The sequence below is a fragment of the Spea bombifrons genome, chromosome 11, assembly GCF_027358695.1.
Source record: "Spea bombifrons isolate aSpeBom1 chromosome 11, aSpeBom1.2.pri, whole genome shotgun sequence".
NCBI lineage: Eukaryota > Metazoa > Chordata > Amphibia > Anura > Pelobatidae > Spea > Spea bombifrons.
Window position 1 is genome coordinate 2851914 of NC_071097.1, and position 23216 is coordinate 2875129.

Genomic DNA, 23216 nt, shown 5'->3' on the forward strand with positions numbered 1-23216 from the left:
ATAAGTTAAAACATTGATAAATGTAAGGTTACGCATTTGTAGAGCGCTTCAAGAGACCTCTGAGGTCCCATAAAAAGGTATCAATTTCACGTTTTATCTTAGACTAATACGGATATACATATCATTTTTTTCTTATAAAGCTATTCAATGACTGAACTTTCCATCTTCTCACCATTTTCCAAATATTGGGTATGGACAAAATTGGCTCAAATGCTTCAGTTTCTGGGGATTTTCTTTCTATCCAAAAAGGTATATTTTCTTACCCAGTGAACTAGAGGCCGGGCATTGCTCAGTTTTCACTTCCCTGTAAGAATCTCGTTCTCTTTTCACACACTCCCAGGGCTCCTCGCGATCAGAAACCGTGCCATCTTCTTGCTTCGTTGCTTCCTAAAGAGAAGCACCTTCAGAATTTCAGCAATCCGGCCCGTAATCACCTCATTGGTTATCTATCTACGTCTCCCTAACATTATTTCACCTAAGAACAAACATACGCCTCCTCGCCTCCATAATGGAGAACAATGTAGCCAACGGATGAGCCCCTTGAGCATTAAGCTACCGGCCAATAGGAAGCGGAGTAAATTGTGGCAGCCTAAGCTACACCTATAAGCCAGTTTAGATACCTATTGGCCATCACTATCGCCCTACCAGCTTACTATCGGTCAGAATAACGTGGTATGATCAATGGTTTCCTTACAGAGCCAGACTTCTGGTGGACCATCTCTGGTGTCGGCTTGAAGACCCTTTGAGCCATCGCGACCTGCTCGGCGTTCACCGGGGACGCCCGGTCCGGTGAAAACGTTTAATCCCGTGGCCCATCGAGGGGCGGCATGGTAAGTGTGCGCTGATGGAGGAAAGTACCCGGCATCAGACCCCTGAAATAACACCTAAACACGTTCTGGAAGAACAGAAAGTCCACCTCGGCATCCAAACACCAAGCGCAAGCACCGAGATAACCGACGGAGCTTCATCCAGGCTGTTCAGAAACCTACAGAGAACATAAAATGTACGTAATTACGCTTATTATTTCATCACCAGTTCCCAGCCTCCAGCACGCAAAGGTTTTATTTTACTCTTAAACTGGGGTGACCGGGCGGCACGTCTAAAGGTGCTGTCCCACTTAACATGTTAAAGGAAGCAAACGTTGGCAGATCTCATACCAAGCTTATTTCTGTTTCTATGGCAACAACTTATAAGCACCTGCTTTCGTGTCACGCGACAATTTTGTATTATATATATATCTATATGCACCTGAAGCAGAAACAGATTGTCCCAAAAGTTTGCAATCTACTATACTTTAATTAGCCAATAGGAATCATTTTTACCAAATGTAATATGTTAACCCCAAGACTACAGTCATTGTATAACCCAACCTCAGTCCAATACTAATGTACATTAAACACTATATATAACACATATTATAAATATATATGATATATAATATATATATTATATATATCATATAATATATATTATTATATATAACTCGTTTTATATGATAAATGTCGTATTACACACACATATCATACATCATACACAACTGACATGATTTATAACATACACAATATATATATACACACACACGCATGTATAATAACATTTATTGTGTATAACACTGTATAATATGTAACATACACAACTGATATGTTATACATGATTAATGTTATATATATATATATATATATATACACACATCATTTATCATATATAACAACATATAATACATAACATGTATAACATTTTGCAACCCAACCCCAGAGCATCTTACATTTCCTTCTGCTATCAGCTTTAATAAACGCCATTGTTACCCTCCGCTGGCATCCATAACTACCTCCAAGCCCTGCAGGTCCATAACACCCCGACCCCAGCATACTCCATACCCCCCAGGAACTCAGTTCTGCCCCTTCGGCTCCCACTTACTTTCTCCAAGCCCTGGGTAACTCCGAATAACAATAAGACCCGCCCCCATCAGGTTTTTCCCCGTCGCACACATGTGACGTCACTCGCTTTTACGCGCTGCGGCCCTGGGAAATGTAGTTCGACGACGACGAGTTCTCTGCAGTGCGCATGCGCGACAAGCGGGATTTAAAGTGTCCAAAACACATGCTAGGTTAGGTGCATCGACAGAGGCAAACATGAAATGCGTAGGTGCCAACAGTCCTGAATTTAAGGGTCGAACCCCGTCCGGCAGCGAGCTGGCCCTGTAGGGGGCGCTGCCATGATGCGGATGCAGAAAGGGTCCGTAATAGCCCTAGGTTGCCCATTGTACAGCGCTGGGGTATATGACTGCACTATATAGATCCATAATGTTTTACTATATTGTGCTAGCTGGTAGAGTATAATTCCCTTAATGCTTTGAGTCGCTGGTTGCCAAGTGCTGGCTGAGGATCATAGGACGCGATCCCGGCTGTATATGTTCCGGACACCACCATTCCCACAAATCCCAGCCACGTGACCCCCGATCTGCTGCCTAAAGGTCTTTGTGCTCATCGCATCCCTCGGAGACAGCGCAGGCCTCATCCCGTCTCCATGGCGACCGAGCCTGCCGTGTGCCGCTGAGGGTTCCTGCTTCCGCCACCCTCTTGGCACTGATTGGGCAGAAGCCCCAAGCGGCGCGCTATGATTGGCTGCGGGGCGGGACAAGGGGGGATATCGGATTCCAAGCGGTTGTGTCGGGGGTCTCCGTGTGGCGCTGGGGGTCTGCACTGTGTGACAGGTGAGGGGGCGCATGTCGGGGGCATAACGGGGTATTTTCTGCCCAGGTCGCTGCATGCATTTCATTACCTGCCGGGATATGAGGGGAAACCCAAGTTCCTGTCCCCAAGAGCTTGCAATCTAGGTCTGCTGTCTGTTACGGTAAGGCAGATGATTCCCCCCCATCCCCCTCTGGGGCCCTGAAGCCAAGGAGAGGGGGTAGGATGGTGATTATTATTATTATTATTATTATTATTATTACAATAACACTAATACTATATTCATATTAATAATTACTATAATAATAACAATACTATAATACTATATTCATATTAATATTACTATAATAATAACAATACCATAATACTATATTCATATTAATATTACTATAATAATAACAATACTATAATACTATATTCATATTAATATTACTATAATAATAACAATACTATAATACTATATTCTTATCACTATAATTATACTATTATACTATAGTTATATTAATAGAACTATTAAAAAGTCCATCCAAACATGCCATGCATGTATAAATCCCCTCACTGGGAGGCTGTTCCACTCATCCACCTCTCAGTAAAATAAAACTTCCACCCCGGCGTCTGTTGGCGCTATATAAACGAACGTACCGTAATAGAGGAAGTCTAAATAAGATGAAAATAAGCAATATGTAAGCATTACAGTCATGATAGGGCCCACCAAGAGTGGGGTACTTTGGCGTAGCGGTGGGCGGGGCAATATATGATGATGATGATGGTGATGATGTTTTCCCAACCCAAAGAGGGCACCTGTTGTCCTTTTTTTTTATTGGACGTCCCCTGCAGTCATCCCCACGTTGTCCACTAGGTGGCGCCCTTGCGCTGAGAGCTCATTCATTGTTAACAGTAACATTTGTGATGCAAAAAACTCTATAAATACACATCCATACCCCCCCCAAAATAAAGAACATTTCATCCAAACCCCAAATGGTTAAAAAACCCAAAAATAAACAAAGAGGTAACAAATAGGTAAATTAAGTCCCCGGGCTCCAGTGATATCACACTAAAAGGAATGCGATAAATACAAAAAGAAAAAGACAGCGTTAAAATGCCTCAATCCCACAAAATATATAATATATATATATATATATATAAATACATTTTATTGAATGCATATAATAGTATAACAACTAAGGTATATATGTGTGTGTGTGTGTGTGTATATATATATATATATATATATATATATATATATATATATATATATATATATAAGAAAAGAGATTTCTTTTTGTAGTTTATTGGTCATTTTTTGTCTTTTTTAAAAATCTTTATTTATTATTTTTTTATCATTTTTATCGCCTGATACTTATTGTTTTTTATATACTATATTTTATTTATCATATAGAATATTGTGGTGATTTTTTTGTGCTGATATATATATATATATATATATATATATTTATTTATTATATACGTATTGAATAAAATGTATTTTTATATATTTTATATCATTTTAGCGCCGCGTTGTTTGTGCATCTGATTCGTTGATAACGTGGTTCCATTGCGGCGGCCGTCGGCTTTGTGTAATGGTTAACCCATTCATGGCCCGCATTGCTCCTGTACACGATAACGCCAATGCCTATGCCCAGTAGAGCTCCCTGGCGGTGAAGGGGTTAATCTGTGCGCGTCGCCGTTGATCCATACACTTCCCTTTTTTTTATATATATATATTTTTGCAGAGTGAGCAGACGGTCCCCGCAGATGCCGGCAGATTTCACGTCGTCCGACATACACGGGAGGGTCTGTTGATACTTGGGTCGCGTGAGTACAGGATTCCTTTGTATTTCCGCCCCGTCTGCCGTCCTCCCCTAGCGCTTCTTGTCCTGTGCAGGTTAGATCTTAAAAAACCCTAAGCTTAGCTTGATCAGATGGCTCCTTCAGAAGCTTCTAGAATATGTGCATTGCTGGCTTATCTCGTCCTACTTTAGAAACTACGTACCGTATTCCCTCGATTATAAGGTTTTTTTCAGAAAAAATCATCTGAAAAAACCCACTTTGTCTTAAAATCCAGATCTCAGATCCGCGGCACCGCCGACTAGGCCTAGGGGCTTGTCTTTCACTCACGCTCTCTCTCACTACCTCCACCGACCACTTCCATGTCCCGTCTCCATTCCCTCAGCTCCACTTCTTCTCTTCTGCCTTTTTGTTCTCCTGTCTTCTTTCTTCGCCTGCTTCTCCTCGCTATCAGCTCGGTTATCAAGTGCGGAGCCTCCGTGCACACCCGATTGGAGGAACGGAAGACAGGCTGCCCCCGTGGTGCAGCCTCTCCCCTGCTCCTCCAATCGGGGCGAAAGCATGTGCACGGAGGCTCCGCCCCTTTGTGGCAGCACCTGGATAACATAGTTGATATGGACGAAGAAAGAAGAAGAAAAAGAGGCCAGAGAAGAAGCGGAGCTAAGGAAAAGGAGGCGGTAGAGGCCGGTGGAAATCTCATAGCTGCCAACAGTCCCACATCTGCTGACAGCCCTGACGCCTAGGTTTGTTGAGACCACTGACGGCTCTGTGGGTACAGCTGGTCTGTAGTGTACTGGTAATTTATACCACCTAGGGGAGATCTGTGCACCATTAGCTGTCTTATAAAGTAGACAGAGTGTGAGAGGCTCGAGACTCCCACCGCCAACAGAACCGGCCACCGGTGGTGGATCGAGGCCAGAAATACTTAAGAAGCCATCATGGCTGGAATGTTTTGTAGCTGTGGTCACCCCCCCCTAATGTAAATGAGGTATGGCCCTCAGGGGCGTAGAATCTTTTAGGGGTTGTTCCCCTGTTCGGTGCTTCCCCCCCCCCGACACGTAGATCACGTCTATGGGAACGAAATGACAGCGACGTGTCACCGGTCCCACGCGTGTGTCCTGGCACACGGAGAACGCTGTGCGAGGGGAAGGAAACGCCTGCTTCCTTCTGCACGTGCGACTCGTCAACAAGTTCCCCCGGGCCGCCTCGGCACGGTCAGGAAGACACTCGAGTCACCTTTCTTGAAGCCGTTTGTGGAATTTCTTCCAGCTGGGAATCAGGAAGACAACAATAACCAAGTCTTCTTCTTCTAGTGAGAGCCGTCGCCAAAAATAAACCAGACATCAATCAACAGAGCGTTAAAAATATACATTTCTAATAAAAAATAACATTTTGGCCATTTTAGGGCCTTCTATTTTCTATACCAATTAAATGCTAGGAGGCATCACAGAAGATCGGCCCCATTCGGCCCACTTAGCCTGCCGTAAAGCCCTTAGTCGGTCGGCGGTCTCGTCTTAGATTCAGGAGCCGTATGTCTATCCCATGCGTGTTTAAATCCCCTGAATCGATAAAGCTTCTGCTGGGAGGCTGCTCCATTTACCTACTACAACATATAATCAGTTTGTATGATCTGCACATTAAATGACCGTCGCCCCCACATCGTGTCCTCATGCCACCGAGACGGCTTCGGTCCCCCGCGTGAGCGTTGTTCACCGGGCCGTGCGTAAGGATATCGGCATGATGCAGGATGTGGCCCTTTTCCCCCGTTTTTTCGCCGGGCGGGGGTCCTTGCGCCTCGTCGACCTCCTCTTCACGCAGCGCTTCCTCTTGTCGGTGTTGTTCGGGTTTCTAGAAATGAAATCACGATTTAAGGATCTTAGCGCATACGGGCTGGAAGAAAAGCCGAGACAGACGGGTGATATGATCGAGACGTTCAAATACTTAAAGGGAGTCAACAGGATAAACGAAGAGCGTTTAATTAAAAGGAGAAATAAAACCACAACGAGAGGACAGAGCCATAAACTAGAGGGGCAAGGGTTTAAAGGTAACATCAGGAAATATTACTTTACGGAAAGGGTAGTGGATGCATGGAATAGCCTTCCAGCAGAAGTGGTAGATGTTAATACAGTAAAGCATGAGATAGGCATAAGGCCAAGCTAGATATAGGATAAGGCCAGGTACTAAGGAAAGCACTCAGGGGTTAACCCCTTAGGGTAATGACTTGCACAGAAATGCCTCTGATTGGCTGTTGCTGGTCTGCCTGGGTCCCGCTGACCGTGGCTACAGTTATCTGCGATCGGTGACAGTAGCGGATAGGCATGGACTGACCATCGGGCACCGCGGGCAAATGGAGGGTGGCTTGCTGGCCAACAACGCCCCGTACTCTGCCGAGCTGCCACTCCAGCGCCAGACCGAGTGCTGTAGTGAGCATAAAGCATACCACGCGGCCTGTCATATACTCATCTCATGCGGGGGCCACCGGCCTTAAAGTGCCCAGCCGCCTTGTCATCCTCTTTCTCCGCAAATCCATCGGCATCATGCTGGCCTCTACGGGGCCACGGCGCACACCACCTCCAGAAGCTCTTCCGTGGAAAGGGGCGGAGCCTCAGGGCAACCCAACCCCGATTGGAGGATTGGGGAGAGGGTGTGCCTGGAGGCTCCGCCTTTTCTGCGGAAGCGCTTCGGGAGGCCTGGACAATGGAGCTGATGCCGGGGAGAAGTGGATGAAGAAAGAAGACAGGAGACGGAAGACCAGGGTCTCATCTCTTGGGTATAGCTGGGGCACCTTGCGGGCCGGGTCCGGCTGGTATCGGCCCAGCGAATGCTGGTTACGAGCTCCTGGTCACCGGGCGCTCGCAGTACGGCGGCGTGAGAAAGTCCTGCCTGGTTTCACAGGTTTGTTTTTCTCTTTGATCTTCTGGCTTTATTACTCTCTCTGAGTCATAAAAACTTCCTCCCACCCCAAACGGTAAATCAGCCGCACGGTGATTATAAAGTCTAAAGTCCTTTAGGGGTTAAATGGGGAATTCCCACCATATCTTATCCTCCTGTTATGGGCCTATGGTTGTAAAGCAACGCTCTTCTCTTCCTCTCTCCCTCTCTCTCTCTCTCTCTCTCTCTGTCTCTCTCTCTCTCGCAAACCAGCGCTCCTCTCTTCCTCTCCCTTTCTCATTCCCTCTTGTCCTCTCTCTCTCTCAAACCAATGCTTCTCTCTGTTTTTCTCCTCTCTTCCTCTCCCTTTCTCACCCCCTCTCTCTGTCTCTGTCTCCTTTCTTCTCTCTCTCTGCATTCTCATTTCTTCTCACTTTCTGTACTCTTTCTTCTCTCTGTCTCCTTTCTTCTCTCTCTCTGTCTCTTTTCTCCTCTCACTCTGTTTCTCCTTGTGTCTCTCTCTCTCCATTCTCCTTTCTTCTCACTTTCTCTCCTCACTTTCTTCTCTCTCTGTCTCTTTTCTCCTCTCACTCTGTTTCTCCTTCTCTCTCTCTCTCTCTCTCTCTCTCTCTCCATTCTCCTTTCTTCTTACTTTCTCTCCTCACTTTCTTCTCTCTCTGTCTCCAGTGCTGGTGCCCCCTGGTCCAGACACCCCATGCACTAAGCCTTTGAACTCACCTCTTCCAGCAGCGAATAAGTTTCTTTCCTTGCTTCTCTGCGGGTTTCAGACACAGAGCACTGGAATTCTTGAGGAAGACGCTGGGGGGGGGGGTAAAACCATTCATTAATTGCCTGTAAAAGTACTAAAAACAGAGTCAGAAATATCATTCCGTTCCTTACCCTTCACTAGAAATAATTTCCAGAACCATGTCAAATTTTGACTTGTTTCTAATTTGTGCGGGGAAGCACTTAATTGTCATGTGCTCACTTTTATCTGCAGATCTGGAGGTGGCCATTGTTGTCAGTCATGTGATATTTTGGGTGACTTCACCACACTGAGCTGATGCTTTACGGCAATGCTAATAAAGTCCCTTCCTCCATAGCCAGAGAGTGTGATGGAGGATAAAGTCTAACTAGGGCTAACTCCACCCCTAAACAAAACCACACCCCCAGAAGAAGTGAAAAAGCCCAAGAATGCTTATGTGCATACCATGACAACAGCCCTCTCACCTTCCTGTCTTCAAGATTTGCATGATTATTCCTCCCCATTATGTGATGTTTACATTGGGACGCGGATCCTGTGTGTGTCGACTTACATGACCTCTGTAAACTTGCAGTGTGAGGTGGGCAGCGTCACGGTGAAGTCCCGTATGCGCCTCAGGGGGATACTGCTATAGAGTTGAATGCAGCTACATCTGGTGGGTATTCCATGCACCATTTCTGCAAAGGAAGGAACATCTTTGTACAAGCCAAAAAAATAAAAAATAAAATAAAAATATTGAAAAAGATAAATAAAAATATTTTCCTTAAAGGGACGCCCCCTCTAAAGAAGAATAAAAAAAATCAAAAAAAAAATCTAAATATTTAAAAAGATAAATAAAAATATTTTCCTTAAAGGGACGCCCCCTCTAAAGAAGAATTAAAAAAATAAAAATATATATAAATATTTAAAAAGATAAATAAAAATATTTTCCTTAAAGGGACGCCCCCTCTAAAGAAGAATAAAAAAAATAAAAAATAAAGAAATCTAAATATTTAAAAAGATAAATAAAAATATTTTCCTTAAAGGGACACCCCCTCTAAAGAAGAATTAAAAAAAAATAAAACATATATATAAATATTTAAAAAGATAAATAAAAATATTTTCCTTAAAGGGACACCCCCTCTAAAGAAGAATAAAAAAAATATATATAATTAAAAAGTAAAATAAATAATAAACATATTTTTCTAAAAAGGGACACCCCCCTCTAAAGAAGAATAAATAAATAAATATATATATTTAAAAAGTAAAAAAATCAAAAATATTTTCCTTAAAGGAACACCCCCTCTAAAGAAGAATAAATAAATAAATATATATATATATTTAAAAAGTAAAAAAATCAAAAATATTTTCCTTAAAGGGACACCCCCTATAAGAAGAATAAAAAAAAAATAAATTTAAAAAGTAAAATAAATAATAAACATATTTTCCTTAAAGGGACACCCCCCTCTAAAGAAGAATAAATGAATATATATATATATATATATATATATATATATATATATATATATTTAAAAAGTAAAAAAAATCAAAAATATTTTCCTTAAAGGGACACCCCTCTAAAGAAGAAAACTAAAATTAAAAGAAATGAGTAAATATTTAATCACTTAAATATTTACACTTATTAATAAAAATGTGATAAATGGGAAGGCTCACCCATTTGCTGCGAGGAGGTCCGTGTGAACGCACAGATCAGGAGAAGCACGAGTAGCTGCATGGCAGCGTGTCGGCGTTTACAAGAGAGAAGAAGCCTTTGGTGCGACGCCGGCGATACTTCCTGAATTCCTTCTTATAGCGGAGGAGAAGGGCTCGTAAGGCTCGGGTTGGCTCCTCTTGGCATCCGGTGATCCTGATTGCGAACGGAATTGTCCTTTCCTCCAGGTCGTGCCGTTTAGCGGACCTGCGTCTCTGTGAGAGTCCTTATTACCTTCCTTCGCTCCGGGTAAAATAAATAAGCGTTAAGATTCCGAGGAAGACCGGATTGCGCAATACGGTGTCACTCTAGACGCCTGAACGTCGTGATGAAGCTCCTGTTAACACACCTGGGAACCCTCGGGGTATTTCTGGGGGTCCCGGGGGGGGCAGATTCTCAGAGTCTAGTTATGAAATAGCAAAAAACGGCAGAAATAGCAAAAAAAAAGCATTGGGCAAGCATTCCTAAACTCGAGTCAGAACAGGGTTTTTTTTTTATCTTAAAATCAAATAAAAACCGTATCTAAAGAGTCCTTTTTGTCCTGAAAATCCCCCCCCCACACCTCTTCAGTAAACGAGAAAGAAGAAAACTACAGCTAAACACGAGGACCGTTCTGTCCTTAAGGGGTTAAATACGTTCTCTTTATCTTAAGATTAAGCGCAATTTCGGATGAAACGTGTTTTTGTAAAACGAAAAAGTATTTTTCTGGCAGAACCCGAGGCCTCGAGTCATCTATTCTTCGGAAGCCTTTGTTGCGCAATCACGCCCGCGCAGAACGTTAAAGGGACAGTGGTCCTTTTCTTCATGGGTTGAGCCAGACCACAAGCTGAATGGAGGTGGCCATGGCTCCTGGAACAAAATGGGGTTACAACCAGTATCCGCGGATGGGGCCCGGGCACGCCTCGTTTTTTTGGCCCTTGTGGCCTGCTACCCAGGACTGGGCCACTGCAGAACTTGCTCTCCGAGTCCTTGGAGCCCAGGTAGCCCCTTGCCAGGGTCTGGCGGGATGTGAGCACATGGGCCAGGTGGAGGAGCATGGGATGGGGCACATGGGGCCCATGCCGTTAGGTTTACTTGGGCCCCCCACCTATAAGATATTTCTTGATGTCCACCTATAGGAGGACCTGCTGCTGGAAGGATGGAGGACGGCGCATGCAACCCCTATGTGAAAATCAACAGCAACAAGTGCATTTTGAGGTAGGCCGGGGCAAAAGGACAATGTGTGGATGTAGACGAGTCAACAGGGCTGGCTTCAATGCATACCTCTTCTGCCCTCCGGGGGGGCGCGGGGTATCACAGCTGATCAGTACTGGGTCTTTAGGGCAGCCTCTGATGTCTAAAGGGAGAGGTGATGGACCATATTGTCACAATTATAGGTTCCCGAAACACACCTGATTTTGGGGAAGCATCCACTAGTTTAGAACATCCCTCCCATGTGTCAAGGTTTAGGAAAACAGTCCTGATTTGGGGGCATCGCCCATAAGGGCGACTGCGGGGGTCATGGGCTGTTCGTGTTTATTGTAAGCACAGTAAGAGCTGTAGATGATTTGGGCCACATTGAGGGCAGAGAGTGGTCCTCTTTAAGATGGTATGGCCCACCTGCCCCGTGCTTTCCTCTATTTCAAGTACTAATGAATGAAAAAAACAGGTTTTTTTTGCCGTGTCCCCTCTTTTTGTAAGCGGGGGCCACAAGGCACACCGTGAAACTTTGCTCCTCTGAGGGCCGAGAGTGGTCCTCTTTAAGATGGTATGGCCCACCTGCCCCGTGCTTTAGTCTATTTCTAGTACGAATGAATGTTATTGTTTTTTTTATTTTTTTTTTTGTCGTGTCCCCTCTTTTTATAAGCGGGGGCCACAAGGCACACCGTGAAACTTTGCTTCTCTCTTTGCCAGGTCCGAACTGTTGTCACATCTGAGAACCTACAACTGCTACCACGAGGGAAGGAGCTTCCAGCTGCGGCACCGAGAGGTACGTGAACACCCGTTAACCCTTCATAACCAAGAATGGCCATTTGGATGGATACGGAGGGGGGGTGGTTTGTTCTGCTCTATGAAGCCATGTGATGGGGCTCCATGGTCGAAAAACTATTTAATAGAAAACAAGGACGCGTTATTGGTTGGGGAGGACGATAAGAACGAGGAAAAGATGGTCACCCACAGACATTATATCTTCACGCTTACGTATTATTTTTGAGTGGTTGGTTTTTATTTTTGTTTTAATTTTTTTTTTATTATTGTTTAATTTATCATTTATATTAATAATAATATATTAAAACAATGTAAAAAAAAAAAAAAAGAAGAAATCCAAAATATTATTATTATTATTATTAATGATAATATTATGTTTTCATTTATTGACCCCCTTCGTGACCAATGACATACGACATTGGTTAAAACCAGTCCCGCGACTCAGCGATTGCGTGGTCGCTTTCGTGCGTTTGGTCGTTTCGACAGCCAATCGCATGACCTATGCTAATGTACAACAGGGGTCATCAACGCAAAAAAAATAAAATGTGTGTATATATTTATCATATTTATTGATTTATTTTTTAAATTTTTTTTATTCATTTTATTTTTTTACCCTGATGAAGACGATGTGATTTTATTTATTTATTTTTAATTTATTTTATTATTTTTTTTACTTATTTTTTTTATTTTTAGCCTCTTTTCATGGGATTTTGGAAATTTTATTTCAATTTTTTTTTTGCCCAGACCCGTGACGTTTGAGTCCAGCCGTACACCGGCGCAGGTTGCGTTTCGTTACGAGAAGCTTTATTTTTTTTTTTTGTCGGATTTGTAGGCCGTTCCTCTCCCGATGGAACCCCAGCCTCCGTTAACCATTTATCACACGCCATTTTCCTTCGTATTCAGACCGTTTTTATTGTAAAAAAAACCCAAATCCTCTGAAAACCATAAATTATTTAGGGACAAATAAAAAAATAATAAAATAAATTAAAGTGCATCAGTCCAAGTCTTCAAAACAGAGGCGCCCTCTCTAAGGTAGAGAAAGCCCGTTTATAAATAAAGAAGTCCACGCTGGTTCTAGATCACAGCTCGTAGATGACGGGGAGCTGCGGGGCGGAGAGTCTCCTGGTGGCCCCGGTACCGGTAAGCCGGCATCTCTTCTGGAGGCGATGAGGCCTGTTCCTCCGCTCCGCCGCCCGCTGTATATCGGCGCTCTGGTCCCTGCCGCAGGGCTGCCTCTTGGAAGCCACCGTCGCTTTATGATGGCCCAGGGGACCGAGCGAGTGGCAGACGATCGGAGAGTCCGCGTTCTCTTTCCCACTCTGTCTGTACAGCCAGGCAAGCGGGTCGCCGTTGGTTTGCAGACCGGTGGCGTCCGGCGCCGGGGACCGGACCTTTCCATCGCAGGACCTCGGCGGTCGGAGGTGTTGGCGGCTCCTCCGCTGGCTCCTGGCCGGTCCCTGCTGCGTGGTGAGACTCAGTACGGAGCTCGGCTGGGCCAGCGTCTGGATGGACTTGACGTACTCCTCCAGCCCGTTGGAAGGGCGCATGTCTGCCCCGCCGTCCCCGCGCTGGGAATTCGTCTCCGCGTCCTCGCTGATGGTGGGAAGGTGGGCGACTGAAATCAGGAGCTGCGATCTCATATCTGAAGGAGGAACAGAGATAGGAGGTCAGTATGCGGTTTGGGTCTCAAGAACCACATCCCAGATACAGATTCTAGGTGTTCGGAAGGTGGAGTGTCTTCCCCACCGGGACATATCCTCAACCCTAGTATAATTATCATTGAGAGAGAGAGAAGAAGAAGGAAAGGAGAGAAGAGAGGGAAAGGAGAGAAGAGATGGAAAGGAGAGAAGAGAGGGAAAGGAGAGAAGAGAGGGAAAGGAGAGAAGAGATTGAAAGGAGAGAAGAGATGGAAAGGAGAGAAGAGGGAGCGAAGAGGTGGAAAGGAGGGAAAGGAGAGAAGAGAGAAAGGAGAGAAGAGAGTGCAAGAAGAGAAGAGAAAGAAGAGAGGGAAAGGAGAGAAGAGAGAGAGAAAAGATGGAAAGGAGAGAAGAGAGAAAGGAGAAAGGAGAAGAGAGGGCAAGGAGAGAAGAGAAAGAAGAGAGGGAAAGGAGAGAAGAGAGAGAAGAGATGGAAAGGAGAGAAGAGGGAGCGAAGAGATGGAAAGGAGGGAAAGGAGAGAAGAGATGGAAAGGAGAGAAGAAAGGGAAAGGAGAGAAGAGATGGAAAGGAGAAAAGGGAGAGAATATGACAGAAACAATTAAACACATAAAGGAATTAAATTTAACTAAATGAGGGAGAAATAATCTAAATCTAGAGGATCAGAGGCTTAGATGTAATTTAAGGAGGTTTGACTTTACTGAGAGGGTAGTAGATAAATGGAACAGCCTCCCAGCAGAAGTGGTAGAGGGTAATACAGAGAGGGGATTAAACGCGCATGGGATAGACATACGGCTCCTGAATCTAAGACGAGACCCACGACCGGTTAAGGTTTGAGTCTTTACAGCGGATGAGATGGGGGCCGGATGGGGCCGATCTGGTAGATGCTGTAATGAAGAAGGATCGTTACCTCTTTAGAGTCGGTGGTCCGCGCCGCGTTCTCTCTCTCTCTCTCTGCGTCTCGGGATGCTTGTGCCGCCCTTGCTCTGCGCCGCGTCCTTTTATACCCGCTGGCAGCTGCCGGCCGACACGTCCCAGCTCAGCGAGGATGTGGGGAAGGTGAGGTCTCCGGGGGGGGGGAGGCGTTCCTCCAGGTTCCTGCCGGCTCTGGCCAGTATTTGTTTTCCGACGTTCCTTTCCTGTCCAGATGAGAACATCCTCGAGCAGCGGCTCATTCATGTGCACGTCGACATGTTCTTCGGGTACCCCCTCCTCTCTGAAACAAAGCCGTGACTCTACTACCTCTTTAGATTTTATTTTTTTTTATAGATTTTCTAATTATTTTTTGGGGGACTTCCACTAAATGTCGTCGATGTACCAGGAGCTGCTGGGCCGCCATTGGCCGCGGGCTGCCTCTGTTTCTAAGTATAGATCGCTGCCGGGGATGCTATTTTTAGACCGCGTTAAGTGTCACATTTGCTGTTTATTCTGGGTCGAAATGCTGATGTTGTGCTAATAATAGATAACCTAAATGAGCGGGTAACCATGGTAACAGGAGCGGGCACAGCGACGGAGCAGACGTCCGACATACAGAAACACACCGCTGGCCTGATGAATGGGAAATCGAGGGATTAACCTGTTGTGGCCGGGGTTGCGCTATGGGGTTTATTTACTAAGCTGTAAGTTTGCCGGTGAGATCTGCTGCTCTGTGTCATTGAGGGCCAACCCCTGGAAAGAGGGGCCAAGCTGGCTGGGACACTAGAGCAGTTGTGATGTCATACGTGGCTGCGCCATCACAATTCGTGATGTGATGTCACATCATTGCATGGCTTCCCAGTGCATTTTGCCCGTTACAGGGCATTGTCAGGACTGTCTCTGCACATTCTGTTCTGTTGGCAGCTATGAGTAAGGTGCTAGTTGAGGTGGATTTCTTGGATTAGCATCGGAATTGGTGTTAACGTTACCCACTTCCGGAACCTCGGGGGTCTCTTGTTTATTGAAAGAAGAACGGAGCAGCTTACAAGAGTGCCTGTAAAGACAAGACTTGCCCGCCTTAAAATGGGACAGTTGTGCAGTATGCTGTTGGCTTTTATAGCTCACAGAGTACTTTTAACCCCTTCGTGACCAATGACATCCCAGGAACATCCTGAAAAAGGTCTCCCTAGTGGACCCATGACGTACCTGGCATGACATGGGTTAAAAAAACCGGCCCCACATTGTGATTGCGCTGATGCAGCTGCAGCTGACTGTGCTGTGACTTCTGCGCATGTGATCTCTCCTACAGCCAATCACACGCACAGTAAGAACCAGCCATTCCCTGCGTCTGAACCCCCAGGTTTAAAAAAAAATAATATATATATATTTGAATTTGATCCTAAGGGGTTAATATTCTGAATAAATATATATATATACTTGTAATTATTATTATGTAGTTAGTGCGGTTGGGGTTAGCTAGTAGGGGAATTAGTTGGATAGGGTTAGGGTTAAATTTAGAGTTAGGAAGGGGTTAAAAAATGTTAATCTATATAGAGATGTGTAGGAAATTTTAAATGAGAAAGAGGGAAAAAACAGCTGAAGAAAAACTCGAAAATAGTGTTAAAAAAATAACATTAAAAAAGGCTCGGTCCTTAAGGGGTTAATACGTCCCTTTAAATGCCCGTGCTGAAAGCAACGGCGCGCAGGTGGAGGGCGAAGCGCCCCCTTTTTTTTGTATGGTGAGAGTACGAGGACGTGCCCCGTCACTCCCAGCCGCTTCCCAGTATGCATACTGGAGATTTTCCCAGCGCCGGTGGAACAATAAGGCTGCCCCCCCCCGTTCGCAAGGGGGGGGGAGATTGTGGGGGGGCCCCAAGAAAGCAGCCGCCACTTTCTTACCATCCTCTTTATTGTTTTAGGCTATTGTATGATGTGTAAAGAATAACCCCCCCCCCATCTCGTGAACATTTCAATACTTAACCCCTTCGCTGCCGGAGCCTTTTAGCACCCTATCAACCGTACTTTTTTTTTTTATATTTTTTTGCCATTTTTACTATATGTTTAATTAGGATTCCCCTCTTCCGTGTTTGATGAACCCACACAAATTATACATCTTTTTTTTTGTGGGGGGGGTGTTCGGCAACATCCCCTGATCACAGACTTACCCCGACATACATATTATTTATGTTCTAGAACCACATCGACCCCTTACATAGTACCCTACTTCTCCTTTAAGGGGTTTGGGGGTAGTGAGTGGGGGAGATGTTCATTTTTACATGCAGGGCGGGGGCAATAGAATGTCAGGGCTTTTTACATTTATTATTATTATATTTTATTATTAATATTATTTATTATTTTTATTATTTTATTTATATTATTATTATTTTATTTGTATTATTTATATTATTATTATATTATTTTTTATTATTATTTTTATTATTTTATTTATATTATTTTATTTTTATTATTTTTATTATTTATATTATTATTATTATTTTATATTATTACTTTATTAATTTTTTGCACCCCTATCAGTGCAGTATGGATGCAGTGACATCACTGTACGGTTAATTCGGTTTTTTTTTGTTTATTTATATTTCAGGGAAGGATGGGAAACGTCCATATGGTCGTGAAGGGGTTAAAGGGATTTAAAATGGCACAGGAGGGAAGTTTATTTCAACGGAGTAGAAATGTTAGAGACCAGAATCTGGCACTAGAGGGCCAGAGGCTTAAATGGACTTTAAAAAAAAAAACTTTACTGGAAGGGTGGTAGATAAATTGAACAGCCTCCCAGCAGAAGTGGCAGAGTCTAATCCAGCCCAGTGAGGGAGTTTAAACATGCATGGGATAGGTTATACGGTCTTATCTGCGATCAGGAGCCATATGCCTATCCCATGCGTGTTTAAGTTCCCTAACTGTTAACCTCTACCACTTATGCTGGAAGGCTGCTCCACTTATCTACCACCCTCTTGGCTGTATTCCAGTTTCCATGCTGCGTTGTATTGTACCAAGCCCTGTTATCTCCCCCCCCCCGCGTCCTGTTGAAGGGGAAGTTCTCTGTGACCCGACGTGACCTGGGTTTCTTTTTCTTGGCCGCCCCACGGCTCGTACAGCGTGCGACTTCACACGCCGTTCCCTCAACCAGCACGGCGCCCCCCCCCCCCCCGACACCGAGGGGCTGCGAACAGGATGGGCTTCGCTTTCCTTTCTGTTTGCCCGCCGCTCCCAGGACAAAGTCCCAGCCGGGGAAGGGGGGGGGCGAGGCAGCTGAGGGCCACGGCGAGCTTTACAGCCCCCGCCGCACCCCGTCTATTGTGCCGCTTTATAACTAGCGATTGTGTTGCGGGTAGATAAAGGTCTGTGGGAAAAAGTCCCGTTTATTTTCTCACGTGCCCCGCCCCTAAACAATGCCGCCGTCCAGAGTAGAAACGGTACTAGAGCCTCTCATACAGCAATATGCAGAAGCCTGAAAACTTTATATTATGGGGCAAAAACCGGGGTAAATGGTACAATACTTTAAATACATATTTTTAATAAAATGGTGGGACTTTTCCATTAAGACTGAGGAATTCTATTGCTACACGTGCGAGCTCTGCGCATGCACACGGGGACCCCAGAGTCCGCTGAGTGAGGCAGAGGCGAGTATATCACATGCCCTGCGCACAGCTCGGGGGAGGGGCGAATGCACATGGTGGGATTGTACAGAACCTGTATAATGTATAACGCGATGCTTGGGGAAGGGCCCACCGTGGTTTCCACCGTAGAAGCTCATTGGGGTCGGTGGAATGCAGGCGGCCCATGCGCGATTGGCGCAGAGTTAACCGTGTCCACTCGCTCTACCTTCTCCTAGGAAAGCGGACAGCTGGTGATTGAGGGGCTGCTGAATATCTCCTGGGGTCTTCGTCGTCCAATCAGACTGCAGATGCACGACGACAACGAACGCGTTTCCTTCTGTCCCTCCGAGACCACCGGAGCGGGATCCGCAGCCAGGAGCAGGTGGGAACGACCACCCCCATCCACCCCCCTTCCTGAGCCAATCAGCAACTTAGTGGGGAGGAATAAGCATGCCGCTCCTGAGAACGGGAAGATAAGGTGGCCGCTTCTAAAGTATCCACAGAAGATGGGTTTCTAATTTTTGTCCAAATCTAAAACAAATATATTTTAGGACGTTTAGGACCTCTTAGATTTAAGGGAGGTAGAGCCGTTGAACCACCTCCCAGCAGAGGTGGTAGAGGCTAATACAGTGAGGGGAGTTAAACATGAATGGGATAGACATACGGCTCCTGATGAGACCAGGCAGTCGAGACGACTGCAAAAAAAATACCCCAGACTCAAGGGGTTAATAGTGAGAAGCAGAGGGTCGATGCTCGGAGCATTGTGGGTATTGTTTAGGAAGCGGACATAATGGAGTGTTTACCAGCGTTGTTTTGCGATGCGTACGGGGAGGAATAAACACGCGAGGCTGCGACAGGCACCGTTGCCAAGGAAACGGCGTCACGAGCCTTTCTGATAAACACACAGCCAGCAGGCTACCACGTGAAGCGCGTCGATCGCTGCGCCCCGGGAGCCCGCCGGCTGCGTGATCGCTTATCGTCTCATTCTTCACGCGTCGGCAGAGAATGTCCACGTGGCGTATCTGTCTTTAACGGGGGGGGGGGTCCTAATTAACCCTTATCAAGAGCGTGGGGAGGAAAAAACGAACCTTGGAAAAATGGAACGATATAATAAAAATATAATAATAATAACAATATATACTATATATAATAATAATAATAATAACAATATATAATAGCAATCTATATTATAATAATATGATAACAATATATATAATAATAATAATAATGTATATTTCTATAGCACCAGCAGACGCCGTGGTGCTGTTACAATGGGGGGGTGAAAATATTTAACGAAGACAATTTTAAATGGACGATAACACAGGCTAAGACAAGCTGCCCTGCCCCTAAAACAATGTATATTGTCTTACAATATTTTATTTTAATGTCTAGCCTTGAGCCGGCCCCCGCGGAGCGCCAGCCTAATACAGAGGAGATGAACAATAATCCCGCAAACCGGGGTAAGTGACCAATTGCGCGCGAGAGCGGGGGGGGGCAATATCGCCAAAAAAATGGCTGCTTACATTTATAAATATTTGTCTCCTGTACCTTTTTAAATGGGAACCATAAGCGACAACAGTCCCGAATATGCTGGGGCAGTCCCGTTTCTTTGGGTCCCTGCTAAACGCTGGTAAATGAGCCTCGGCATATTCACTGGTTAGTCCGGAGTCGGCTTCAGGCCCCGCCCCCAATGGACATTGTGCATTACGAAAGGGCCGACCCCAGACAGCTTCTCCTGGAAGCGCTGGGCTGGCCCTGTATAATGTATAGATAAACTCACCCACTGAATTATACATTAAGCAGGGCCAGCTCAGCCTTGCGAGGTGCAAGAGCTAAGACCACAAGCCTGCCGTTAGTGAATAAACCCCTCTGCGTTTTCCGTATGCAGCAGGCAGGGTCGAGGAGGAAACGCCGCAGCTCAAGAGGACCAGGAGCGACGCCAGTTTTGTCCAGATGCGGACGAAGCATCGCAGGCCGGGAGAAAGCCCCAGGAGCCACAGGTTCTCTATCAACGGCCACTTCTATAATCACAAGGTATGGGTATTCCGGGGGGCGGCGCGTTTCTGCGCATGTCCTTTTATGAGATGCCTGTCTGAACAATCAGCAATGGGTTAGGGATAATTCAATGGGGAGGAATAACCATGCAGATCCTGAGAACAGGAAGTTACGACAGCTGCCTCTATGGCGTTCCATACCGTCGTGATAATTTGGGATTTGGATGACTTCCCCGTCTCGGACACCACACTGGGCCGATGCTTTACGACAGTGCTAATGAAGTCCGTCCCTTCATAGACTTTCATTATCCAGAGAGTCTGACTGGGTGATTTAGACCGAGCCATTCTCTATTGGGGTAAAAAAAAAAAAAAGAGCAATATTTTGGAAAATGTATTTTTTAATCTGATATTTGGAATAAATGGATGGTGGGAGGTCCCTTCTAAGCGTGACACAGCATGCCTCTTTTTGAACGAGACAGCAATATGGTTTTTGTGTTTCCTTTCAGACTTCGGTATTTACCCCGGCCTACGGGTCCGTGACGAACGTCCGAGTCACCAGCGCCATGGACACGTCTGAAGTTCTGAACCTGCTTCTAAGGAAATTCAAGGTCGGCTTGTTCTCCGGCATCCCAAACGACAGTCTATTAACCACAGGGGGAAAGATAGCTTGATGGGGAGGAATAATCATGCAGATCCTGATAACAGGAAGTTAAGACGGCTCCTCCCATGCCATTATTTTGGGCGACTTTCCAGGGTGAAAACACCACACTGAGCTGTTTTTTTTTGTAGCAATGCTAATGAAGTCCCTTCTCCCATAGACTTTCATTAGTTAGGGAGTCCTGCTGGGTGATTAAGACCGAGGCATTCTATCGCTTATCACAGGCAGTATGATAAGGAGTCAGGTTGTTCGTCTAGTACATTGGGCCATGGCAAGCGTGAGAAAGCACGCCTTATTTATTTGAGGGTCGGGAACGGTAGAATTCTAAACTATGATGATTAACAACCATAATAATAAATTTTTATTGTTGATATATAACTAATAATAAATAATAATTATTAATAAAATATATTTTTTTATTCTTTTTTTTATATATTGTCATCAAACCCAGGTGGAGAACGGCCCCACGGAATTTGCACTTTACATGGTTCATGAGATGGGCGGTAGGTTCATTTTTTTGGTAGACTAGGTGGGCCCAATGGTTCAAATGTTCCTCATAACGTATTGAGGGTCAGTTGCCTCCCAGCAGAGGTGGTAGAGGGTAATACAGTGAGGGTATTAAACATGCATGGGATAGACATATGGCTCCTGAATCTAAGACGAGACCAACGACTGATTACGGTTTGAGTCGTTACAGCAGGAGAAACGGGCGACTAGACGGGGGCCGGATAGGGCCGATCTGCCATCAAGTTCTAGGTTTCTATGCTCACTGTGCGGAGGAGAGAAAAAGGGAGAGGAGCGCGAGGCGTGAAGAACGCGGGTGGTTGCAGGGACTTGGGGCTCAGATGATATGGTACAGGGAAGGGGCCGTGACGCAAGGATAGCGAGGAGGACTAGTCAAAGAACCCTGGAGAGGGTAACAGGGCAGGGGCAGTAATGGCTGGGTCTCCATCTACACCATCTGTAGTGTATAGTTCAAAACTCGGCAGATGGAAACCATAGAGCTTGTACGTCCGAGCTTCTGAACGTACCATAATATGGTAGTTTGTCACCAAGCAGACGTTCTGTCTGGTCAGAGAAGAAAAAAACATGGCGGCCTTCAAATGACTACTTTCCTTCCAAGCCTATTAGTTGAGTGACAAACGTCTCTACGTCTTATCTTGTTTGCTTGTCTAGAAAGAACCAAATTAGGAGAGACGGAGTTCCCCCTGATCTGCAGGATCCTCCACGGGCCGTGTGAACGAATCGCGAGGCTTTTCATAATGGAGACCGACCTCGGAGAGGAGGTTTCCTATGACGTAAGACTATCGTTCCGTCCCGAGGCCTGCTTTGGATAAGGTTGATGTATAATATTAGAATCCAGCTCTCCATTGTGGGTAAAAAAGGGTGGTTGGATGTTCCTCACTAGATGAACGCAACTCAAGGGTCCACCAAGCTCATCCAGAAAACCATCTTTTTCCAGGTGGCTCAGTACATCAAGTTCGAGATGCCAGTGCTGGACAGCTTTGTGGAGAAGCTAAAGGAAGAAGAAGAACGAGAGATTTTCAAACTGACCGAAAAGTAAGAGACAAGACATTCCATTTGTTGCTATGGTGATTGCACCACTTGATTCCTTCACGTTAGGTTAGATATCCTTTTTGCCAAGTTGCTGATTGGTTCAGGCTGCCTTTGGAAGGGTTGGGGGTTGGAGGAGGGAGAGAACACCGGTTCTTTCTGCCATGAACCTTGCAGTTAAGAAAGCTGCTCCCTTGGGTGGGCTCTCCCTCTCCTGAAGGAATGGAGTCAGAAGAGAGCATAGCTGGCCGCTTGAGGCTTATGGTTTGGCACAAGGAGTATAGGGCTGGCCCCAGATGACATTACCCGGAGACTATGGACCAAACCAATATGCAAACAAGGGGGGCTTCTAATACTTATATATATTGCCAATCCTCTCTCGTAGGTACAACGTTCTGAAGTCTGTCTTACTCCAGAGATTGGAAGAAGCGGCTGGCTATGAGAGCTACGCGTGAATAATCAGCCGGGGCCTCAGGAAGTGGACGTGACAGACGACGGGTATCCTATACCCCCCTCTCCCTTGAATGTGAATCTTCGTAGAATATATACCTAAGAAAGTCATCGGTCCATTTGGACATGCTTTCTGCTCTGTTGGACCTCCTCAAGCCACTTGTTTCTCTGGGAACGTGGACCACTTTGAAGCCGGTACCGTGCCACGGAAAAAGTTCAACATCAAAACGTATCAACAAGAAATGTTATCTGTCCATCGGTCCACTTCAGTAATAATAATAATAATAATATAAGATCGAGAATATGGTATCGTCCATCGAAAATGAAAATAGATAACATTGTATCGGTCCACGGATGGAGTCTTCAGTCGAAGGCGAGTCATATATGGTTTCCGGTCCTCGGAGGTCTCCTGTTCAGATGGAATGATTTCATTTGCACGTGGTAAGACATAACGCACCATCTGAAGAAGAGGTCTCTCGTTGGCCCGTTAAAATCATCACCTTCGACGCAAGACTCCACAACGACGATTAATATTTTTTTCTTTCGAATCGTAGTGAATGAGCTGAGGCTGCTATGATATTTGTTCTAATAACCTCGTTCTGATA

General features: G+C 45.3%; 4 protein-coding genes across 6 annotated transcripts in view; 1 reads left to right on the forward strand and 3 right to left on the reverse strand.

Moving 5' to 3' along the window:
* The window catches only part of LOC128468811 (uncharacterized), a 41482-nt gene extending 39528 nt beyond the window's left edge, over nucleotides 1-1954 (reverse strand). The window contains exons 1-3 of the mRNA XM_053450631.1: nucleotides 1918-1954; nucleotides 695-985; nucleotides 264-387 (exon numbers count right to left, since the gene is read on the reverse strand). Of these exons, the coding sequence (XP_053306606.1) occupies nucleotides 264-387; nucleotides 695-751 (181 nt within the window). The 5' untranslated portion in view covers nucleotides 752-985; nucleotides 1918-1954. The remainder of the gene's footprint in view (nucleotides 1-263; nucleotides 388-694; nucleotides 986-1917) is intronic.
* A 696-nt stretch (nucleotides 1955-2650) lies between these two features.
* On the forward strand, nucleotides 2651-22901 carry RASSF4 (Ras association domain family member 4). 3 transcript variants are annotated; one of them, XM_053450632.1, is made up of 12 exons: nucleotides 2651-2713; nucleotides 4424-4505; nucleotides 10921-10999; nucleotides 11696-11771; nucleotides 18192-18337; nucleotides 19348-19415; nucleotides 19844-19989; nucleotides 20456-20557; nucleotides 21059-21110; nucleotides 21784-21905; nucleotides 22070-22167; nucleotides 22547-22901. In XM_053450632.1, the coding sequence occupies exons 3-12, from the start codon at nucleotides 10941-10943 to the stop codon at nucleotides 22614-22616; spliced, it is 939 nt and encodes a 312-aa protein (XP_053306607.1). In that variant the 5' UTR covers nucleotides 2651-2713; nucleotides 4424-4505; nucleotides 10921-10940; the 3' UTR covers nucleotides 22617-22901. The 3 variants fall into 3 exon arrangements, with proteins under 3 accessions (XP_053306607.1, XP_053306609.1, XP_053306608.1); XM_053450634.1 differs by having other exon boundaries at nucleotides 19847-19989; XM_053450633.1 differs by lacking the exon at nucleotides 2651-2713 and having other exon boundaries at nucleotides 4419-4505.
* On the reverse strand, nucleotides 5847-9836 carry LOC128468828 (growth-regulated protein homolog gamma-like). Its single transcript, XM_053450647.1, has 4 exons — nucleotides 9766-9836; nucleotides 8666-8789; nucleotides 8088-8168; nucleotides 5847-6326 (listed from the first exon to the last, which is right to left on the reverse strand). Exons 1-4 carry the CDS (start codon nucleotides 9824-9826, stop codon nucleotides 6188-6190), a joined length of 405 nt encoding a protein of 134 aa, XP_053306622.1. The 5' UTR covers nucleotides 9827-9836; the 3' UTR covers nucleotides 5847-6187.
* On the reverse strand, nucleotides 12657-13410 carry DEPP1 (DEPP autophagy regulator 1). The gene has a single exon (XM_053450644.1). The coding sequence runs from the start codon at nucleotides 13408-13410 to the stop codon at nucleotides 12850-12852; it is 561 nt and encodes a 186-aa protein (XP_053306619.1). The 3' UTR covers nucleotides 12657-12849.
* Nucleotides 22902-23216: the final 315 nt, after the last annotated feature.